This window comes from Dreissena polymorpha, chromosome 10 (genome assembly GCF_020536995.1).
Source record: "Dreissena polymorpha isolate Duluth1 chromosome 10, UMN_Dpol_1.0, whole genome shotgun sequence".
Lineage (NCBI taxonomy): Eukaryota > Metazoa > Mollusca > Bivalvia > Myida > Dreissenidae > Dreissena > Dreissena polymorpha.
The window spans coordinates 33909012-33918529 of NC_068364.1; the positions used below are offsets into that span (position 1 = coordinate 33909012).

The 9518-nt window shown below is 37.0% G+C and overlaps 1 protein-coding gene across 2 annotated transcripts in view; it reads left to right on the forward strand.

The window, feature by feature from the left end:
- Positions 1-8640, forward strand: part of LOC127847195 (uncharacterized) — a 16240-nt gene extending 7600 nt beyond the window's left edge. The window contains exons 5-6 of one of the 2 annotated variants that reach the window (XM_052378925.1): positions 4998-7422; positions 8501-8640. In XM_052378925.1, the coding sequence (XP_052234885.1) occupies positions 4998-7408 (2411 nt within the window). In that variant the 3' untranslated portion in view covers positions 7409-7422; positions 8501-8640. Of the gene's footprint in view, positions 1-4997 lie in introns of both variants that reach the window. The other variant, XM_052378924.1, reaches the window with a different exon arrangement.
- Positions 8641-9518: the final 878 nt, after the last annotated feature.

The window sequence follows — 9518 nt, forward strand, 5'->3', positions numbered from 1 at the left end:
CAGTGTTGGAGTTCATTCTAGAAAAGATATATAAAATCGGATTATTCCCACCGATTGAATTGGAGGCCAGTTATCCGTACACTACTATTTCAACTTTAACTAACTTAATCCATCCAAAAACACACAAACACGTATTCATGCATGATATTGAATTCAAATTCACACGCACTCAAACTCAGTATGCAAACAAGTCAACTGAATAATGTGGTCGTGACACAATCACATTATCGAACAGGGGATACTGCATTATCTAAATTTAAACAAAGACTACACTGATATAAGAAATGTCCAGCGTTTCTGTTAACAAATAAAAATGACTAAATTGATGTGAATAATAAGAGGACTTTTGGTTCGGGCAGTATGCATAAATAAAAACGTTAGGTTAAAAACATGCTAAGCAATTATAATAAGCTAACCTTAGAGTAAAGTATTTTAAAAATGCAATTACAGTCGAAACTGACCTAACGGCCACCTGAGAATAACGGTCACCTGCAGGCAACGGTCAGTCTGGATTTCCCCTGACGAAATTCACTCTTTATTACACTTGAGAACAACGGTCACTTGTCCATTACGGCCAACAGCCACTACATTCAACTCTGAAAGTCATGTTTGATCTGAAAACAACGGTCACGCGTAAGTCGTTACCAGTCGCGAAAATTTAAAACAAAGAAAATAATTTGTCCGTCAATTTTGCGGGTAAAGCATCTGATATTGTCCGTCAATTATGCGGGTAAAGCATCTGTTAGCGATAATTGCCTTTGATATTGTAAAAGCGCTCCGCTTTGAGTAAACAAATAATAAGGTGCTGAGAAGGTTTGTTTTTATGCCCCCGTTAGGGTGGCATATAGCAGTTAAACTGTCCGTCAGTCTGTGCGTCCGTCCGAACACTTTAACATTGCTCATAACTTTTTGAAATATTGAAGATCGGGGTCATTGTGTCAGGTTAAAAATTTGGTTAATATATTAAATTAAAGTAGATTAAAGCAACATTTCCATATAATGTTTCTTCTACACGTATTTATTTGAATAGAATGTGTTCATGGTCATTGTGGAAGGAAAAGTCTGACTTGCAATTTAGCAGAATTATTCCCCTTTTATACTTATAAAATTATGGTAAATTATTTGTTGCAACATCTCCATATCTTTATATTAATTATAGATATTGAAATAAATGGCATGTGTGTTCTGTATCCTTATGAACATGCACTGATCAAGGCATTTAACTTTACGTGTAACTCAAACCAGCCTTTCAGCATGATAATGTCCCCTCTTTTAAGCTCAGTGTGCTCATGGTGAGCTTTTGTGATCGCCTTTAGTCCGTCGTCTGTTGTGCGTCGTCAACATTGGCCATGTTTAAACTCCAGAGGCCACATTTTTTTCCCAATATTCCTAAAATTTGGTAAGAAGATATGTCGCAATGATATCTTGGACGAGGTCGAAAATGGTTCCGGTTGGTTGAATAACATGGCCCCAAGGGTTAGGTCATGTTTCCTCATATGGTTATAGTAAAACCGTATTAACGCTTCGTGTTCTTCGTGAAACTGTGTCAGGACATTTGTTCTAATTATATCTTGGATGAGTTAAAAAATATTTCCGGTCTGTTGAAAAACATGGCCACATGTAGCTATATTAAAATCTTAACACGCACAATGTCACACTGATTGTCCAATCTTCATGAAGCTTTGCCAGAAAATGTATTCTAATGATATCTTGGATGCCTTCGAAAATGGTTCCGGTCTGTTGAAAAACATTGCCGCCAGGGGGCGCGTTTTTTTTTCTAATATGGCTATTGTAAAGCCTTGTTAACAGTCTTAAAGTCACATTTATTGTCCAATATTAATGAAACTTTGCCGGAACATTTGTTCTAATTTTATCTTGGACGAGTAAAGGTTACGGTCTGCTGAAAAACATGGCCGCCATGGGACGGGGCATTTTTCCTTATATGGCTATAGTAAAACTTTGTTAACTCCATAGAATTCACATTTATATTCTTATCTTAATGAAACTTGGTCCGAACATTTTTTTAATAATAGGTTGGTTGAGTTCAAAAATGGTAATGGTTCGTCGCAAAATATGGCCGCCAGGAGTCGGGGCAATTGTTTTCTTATATGGCTATTGTAAAACGCAGTTAACTCTCAAGATGATATTCTGGCCAAGTTTGATAATGGTTTTAAAACATCTCAAAAGTTGCTGAGAGCATTTCAGTTCCCTGAAGTCTCCGGTGAGCAAGCGACCGTGGGCCTCAGGGTCTCTTGTTAACTTAATGACTTATGTTAAGGTTTGTGAGCAAGTTGAAATAAAGGTTTCAGTTTACATGCAACAAATATATAATTCAGTGAATACATAAGATGTTCATTTAAACATCATACATGTCTTCATGATCATCATGCTCGGTCTCAAACCAAGGGCCATAACTCTGACCTGCATCGGGTTGCATGTGGGACCACAAGGGTCAAGGTCACTGTTGCTTAAAATGATAAAAAAATGCTAAATAAATTCAGCTGGAATGTAGCTATTGTGCTGAAATTGTGTATAATTGTTACAGCATTATCTTGCATATTGCGCCATTGAGGTCAATATCAGTAATAATTAAATAGAAAACGAATTACCCGTCAAAAACTTCAGTATAGATGAGGGTATTGTTCTTCAATTTGTTTGTAGGTAGTTTTCATTCAGACCTAGAGTAGGATTGCTGTTGTAGCTAGTTGGGTCATTGTAAGTTTTACTAACAAAACAGTCTTCGAATTAGCCTATAAGCCCGAAGCCCGAGTCGATTCTTGGGCCGGTCGGTCGATCCTAAATGCTAATAAAATAGCCCGATCGGTCGATTAAATATTTGAGCGTCATATCCATAACCTGATTTATAGCGTTTTTAAGAAGCACGTTTAAATTTGCTATTTAAATGCCTAAAATGACGTTTTAAAGCATGCGGCCGCCATTTTTCTAAACTGTCGTGTAAGCATCCGGGTATGTTGCTATTTAAAGTAATGATGCAATTGACGCCCAACCAAGATGAGGTTATTCAAACTGAACATGTGTAGATCACGTTCCGGGATGTTCGCGCATCGGGCACTTCGTAATGTTTTAAAATAATGACCAATCTAGAAGCGTATTTAATTTGAGAAGCGTTTTCCGAAAATGTATTTATAATTCATGAAAAATGGACAAGTAATTTTTTCAATAAAAATTAAAGAGTCTGTAAGGGATATTGTACGCATTGGGTTTAAAACAAATTGATACTTATTACAGGTAGGTTTCCATGTGTTTTAATCAATTATTTTTGCGCATTAGAATAAGTTTTTTTAATGTATTATTAATAATTGTAGTACTTTCGTTTATTCTGTAATCTCGTTCTGCTACGTGACCTATTTTGCTACTTATAATCTGTTTACGAATATACAATACTTTTCACGGTTGACACATGCTTATCAAAACATCGGGAGTAAATTAAAGAAGCAGACATTGTCACTTGTAGATTGGGCAATTAACACACCCAGTGGCCTTTTGTTCTGAAGTCACATACCGACAATTCAGAAATTCACCGGCGATTGTCCTAGTAATAATACGATAATAATCTGTTATTTTAATAGGCTGATGTATTTTTGAAGTTTTTCGGATATTTTTTAAACATGATAATAATTCGCTTTAAAATAAAACAAAACACCGGTCAAACTGATTAATGGAATCATTGAATGAGAACATGTGTAATAATAAAGTTACAATAAACAGCATAATTATCTGGTGCATTTTGTATAAAATGCATTTCAAAAGGAAACATTATACCCTTTATTACTGTAATCACATGCATCTGTTTTTACTAATGGAAGTAGATTTTCTGATTGTTAATAACTATTTTGGTGTTCCTGGCCAAAAAAGTCATAAAATTTAAATTGACCTCCTCGGGCTATTGAACATGTCTTCGGGCTATTCAAAATTCCATCGTATTAGCCCGAAGGGCTATTTGGCTAAAATATTTAGCGTGAAGACTGACAAAATGAAAAAAATGGTGTTCGTTACCTTGATTTTGTATGAAAGTATTGAGTCGGAATGTTTGTACTCTATGCGTAGGAAGTTCACATTTAAATGTTTACATATACAGCTTTAATTGACATGTAATTTATAACTACTACAGATATTCAACATCAATTATGTCTTAATGACCAATATATATCAGGTGAATATCAGAAACGAGCATTGTACTATCAAGGCGAAAGAAAAGTCGAATGCGTTGTCTTTAACAGCTCGTATTAGCTAGAATTTGAAAGTTGATTGATGTAAAATACTTAAACGTTGATATCGTGTCTTTAATCCGTGCCTCATCCAATCGTCGTCATAACTGTCATCATGAGAAAATAGAACACGATTAAAGCAGAAAAAAACACAACCGCATTACCTGTCATGTGTATGTCTTTATTATCATGTGTTACTTGTTTCTTATGTGTACTGATGCATGTTAGCATATTAACTTTGTTTATTTATACCTCTCATTAAATGTGTATTAAAACTTGTATATTTGTACAAACAAGCATGTTTTGCAACAGAAAAGACCGAGGGTAATCTATTATATTGCAATCGTGTTATAAATACATGAGTGAACAATCTTAAAACGAAATGAGTTTATCGTAATGTTTTTAATTTAGCGAAATGTGTGAGTTTTTTTTTAGCGCATTCTGTTGAATCTGTTTCTATTTTGTGTTTATTTATCTAAAATGTTTAGGTTAAACGTGATTGAACACTATCTAGTATAATGCTATGCTATGATATGTCTGAAAAAGAATATAATCATGTAAAAGTATTAAAGTTAATTATTCTTCACAATTTTGCTGAGAACGACCATATGCTGCAACTAAAAACCCATCATATCATCATCTTTATCATTTTCCTAATCCTCGTCATAGTCATCACCATCAACGTCATCATTTTCCCACTGTTAACAATAATAGCCACACTTATTAGGTTTCTGAAAAAGTTTTAAATCACAACAATTTAATTTGCAGAAATCCAAACGTGGTTAATCGAACATTACCGGGAAAGGTGTGTTGTGCCGGTGTCGATGCTGGATTCTGACATAGATGTAACTTTAGAACGGATCTATGTTCCCCCGTCGATCCATGAACTTAAGAGAGGCCGGAAAGACAGACATGGCGGGGGTGAGATGGACATGACTTCACGGGCGGAACCAGAAGTGAGTTGCTACAGAGAGCTGCTGCATCGTGATGGGAATCCGGTGAATACCATTTATATCCAAGGCGATCCAGGTTGCGGAAAAACGACGTTTTCAACAAAGCTAGTTCTAGATTGGTGCAAAGCCCATTCTAAAAATGGTGCGAGCTCTTTGGAAACGCTCACGAGAACAGCCACTACCACAGGTAAGACGTCAAATCCAACATATTTCAGCGATCTTGACACTTTGAGAGGCTACACATTTCTGTTTTTTGTGTCATTACGTGACTACAGTGGAACCATGTGTAACGTCAGTCAGATGGTCGAGGATGCCATAAAAAGCATCAAACTACCTTGGGATGACTCTGTCTGGGAACATAAATGTATTGTTCTGACAGACGCTGCAGACGAATGGTACCACCCCGAAATAGCCTTTCCTCCGCCACGTGACTCTGCGTGCAATTGTCATAAATATCGAAGTATGCCGCAATATTTACAGCGAAACAACATATTCAACATTATCACTGCACGCCCATGGAAACTTGCCAACCTAATCATGAGTGATACTTTAACGCGTTTGTTCGAAATTTCCGGCGTTACAAACTACACAACCTTGGCGGAAAATGTCATTACTGTTTTAGCTGAGAAGGACGGTATTTCTAAAAATGATCAACAATGCAAATGCATTGATTTCATTGAAATAATAAAGGCTCAAAGCTTGGGCAATCTCATCACAGTACCAGCTGTTTGTGTGCAGTTAGTTCATCAGTTTTACGTTGGACGTTTAGTGGAAGGTTCACTGTGTTCTGTATACATGAATATGCTTGATATGCACATAGCCAAGGGGTTGCAAAAACTTCAAATTGAAAATTTTGACACTAACGAAATGTGTGTTAATGAAATAAAACAAATCATTGGAACTGAATCAACCGAGTATCTGCGAGATAATATGTCGCTGGTTCACTCTGCGAGTGCGCTTGCTTTTAAAACACTAACAGACACTAGTAAAGAATCATCGCTAGTCTTTGCGGAAAACACTATCACTAATCACATGACAAAAACTGAACTTGATTACTTACTTCAGACAGGAATTCTCACAAAGAAAAAATCGTTGGCGCTTAGCTCGCGAAAGAATGTTCCATACATGTTCTTACACAAAACAATTCAGGAGTTTTTAGCATCGTTGTATATTGCAATGAATCAGCCGGACATTGAAAACATCCTGAACACCATACAGTCGGTGTATTGTGATTATAAGTCTATTCTGGACATTGGTCAGTTATTTATTTTCACGTGTGGAATGTGTGCCCCAGCGGCTGAAAGAATATCAAAGCACATCACAGATGTCATAACATGCGACTTGGAAAGCAAGCTGACTTCTAATTCAGACCTGGACACATTCTTAACTCTTAACACTAGAGCAGCACACAACATTATAGTGGATGGCTTTATTGAAGGGCTGGCAAATAAGCAGTCGTGCTTACAACTGACGAACAGTCATATAGACTTTATCAGTTTTAATCGGAATAACGAGAAATACAAATATGCTTTAAACACGTTAATAGATATGAACATATCAAACATGATTAGCATAAGCATTGCATTTCCCACATCTCAAAAGGAATCACCATATCGTTTACAGGAAATCATTTCGCAATCAAGAGAAACACTGTCGTATCTGCGGCTTGTAAACACGGGCCAATCAGATCTACAGGGTCTAAAACTCAAGTACTTATCATTTAGCGGAAATACCGATATAAGTAATTTGGACTGCACCTTTATGCGTGCGTGTGAGATATTTCGTCCAAGACGATTATCAGAGGACCGTTTTTTACAATCGATGTCTGTCACAGGTAAAAACATTAGAAGTCTAGTTCTTGCTGATGCAACTTCAACGGACCTCTGTGCAGCTCTTCCAAACATGACAAGTCTACACACGCTTAAATTACACTTTAAAGGACTTGCGGTTTCACAGCTGTCCCACCTTCCTGAATCGATCAGAAAGGTAGTTTATCGATACATAGAGGTTTCCGCTCAAGATATAAAGCCAATGGTGGAATGGTCAAAGTCACGGGACGCGCGTGTGTGTTGCGAATTGTTGGATTGTTACATATTTGACAATGTGACGGATATTTGTCACTGGATGAAGCAGCAGGACGGCATTGACATTACGCAATGCGAAATTAAGCAATTAGAGAGTTACCGTCTAATCTCTCTTTCCTGGAGCACCATTTTATCAAAGTGACAATAATCAAACAGGTTTTCACAGATTTAATGTAGATATACCGATATAAGTAATTTAGACTGCACCTTTATGCGTGCGTGTAAGATAGTTGGTCTAGAACGATTATCAGAGGACCGCATTTTACAATCGATGTATGTCACAGGTAAAAGCATTAGAAGTCTAGTTCTTGCTGGTGCAACTTCAACGGACCTCTGTGCAGCCCTTCCAAACCTGACAAGTCTACACACGCTTAAATTACACTTAAAAGGACTTGCGGTTTCACATCTGTCCGCGGTCACAGCTGTCCCACCTTCCTGAATCGATCAGAAAAGTAGTTTATCGAAGCATTGATGTTTCCGCTCAAGATATAAAGTCAATGGTGGAATGGTCAAAGTCACGGGTCGCGTGTGTGTGTTGCGAATTGTTGGATTGTTACATATTTGACAATGTGACGGATATTTGTCACTGGATGAAGCAGCAGGACGGCATTGACATTACGCAATGCGAAATTAACCAATTAGGGAGTGACCGTCTAATCTCTCTTTCCTGGAGAACCATTTTATCAAAGTGACAATAATCAAACAGGTTTTCACAGATTCAATGTAGATATACCGATATAAGTAATTTAGACTGCACCTTTATGCGTGCGTGTGAGATATTTTGTCTAAAACGATTATCAGAGGACCGCATTTTACAATCGATGTATGTCACATGTAAAAACATTAGAAGTCTAGTTCGTGCTGGTGCAACTTCAACGGGCCTCTGTGCAGCTCTTCCAAACCTGACAAGTCTACACACGCTTACATTACGCTTTAAAGGACTTGCGGTAACACAGCTGTCCCACCTTCCTGAATCGATAAGAAAAGTAGTTTATCGATTAATTGATGTTTCCGCTCAAGATGTAAAGTCAATGGTGGAATGGTCAAAGTCACGGGACGCGTGTGTGTGTTGCGAATTGTTCGATTGTTTTATATTTGACAATGAAACGGATATTTGTCACTGAATGAAGCAGCAGGACGGCATTGACATTACGCAATGCGAAATCAAGCAATTAGGCTTTTCTAGTGACATTTCCTGGAGCACCATTTTATCAAAGTGACAATCATCAAACAGGTTTTCACAGATTCAATATGAAAATAACACTGGAGAGCTATAATACTAAGGACGTTTAAAAAATTGACAAGTGACATTCGATTCATCATTTGAAATTGATATAATTATTCAGAGCTATGTTGAGTTATAAAAACGAAAAATGAACGATTTGGAATTGTTCTTTGCTTTCGTGTTCTTTAAATTTTGTGCTGACGCCAAATTCGCTTTTATAAATTATTAAATGATTCTCGCTTGATTTAACAAATGCAAAAACTGTAAACAACACCCTTTAATGTAAAATAATGAGATTTTACCTTACTGTGTAATTATTATCATGAATGTATGCAACTTCATGACGTAAATACTTATCGAAACACGGGTGAAGAGTTTATTGTTAACGAATTCGTGTTTTGGTCTTTGGTAGTTTTTCTCTCACAGATTAATTCTTGTTACTCGCCCTTCTAGAGTTGTATATGCAACTTAACTACGTCACTAAAATTATTGTCCATATATTCTGTTTTCCAGTGTTTAAGTAATCTACCCAATGTGACAATATAGTGTGCTGTTTGTATGCAGTATATGTAGTTAATATTCATTATAAACTTCCCTTTATTTGTTTATCTGATTTTATATGTAATCATGTGTCGTATATGAATAAATTGAACGCACTACACTCTTACACTTCTTACTATAAAATGTATAAATAGAATCGTCTCAGAAACGGCATATTCTATCAGAGCACGGAGCGTATATTGTCATCTAGAGTCCGTGAGCAGATTAGATGTGAGGTTAAAACTTGTTATATGTCAATAGTTGTATTTGCACGTGCTCACACTTAAAAAGAGATATTTGATGGTACTACTCCCGTGCATCCGTGCATACATGCACCCAACAGCTGTTCTATGCCCCTGTACATAAACACAATCTTGGGAGAAAAGACCTGCCACTGTGAAACCGACCGCCCACCAGTGGTCATAATGAAGTGCCTTCCCGCTCTCCCGAACAGGTTGACCAGGACGTGATTTCAAACCACGTTCAG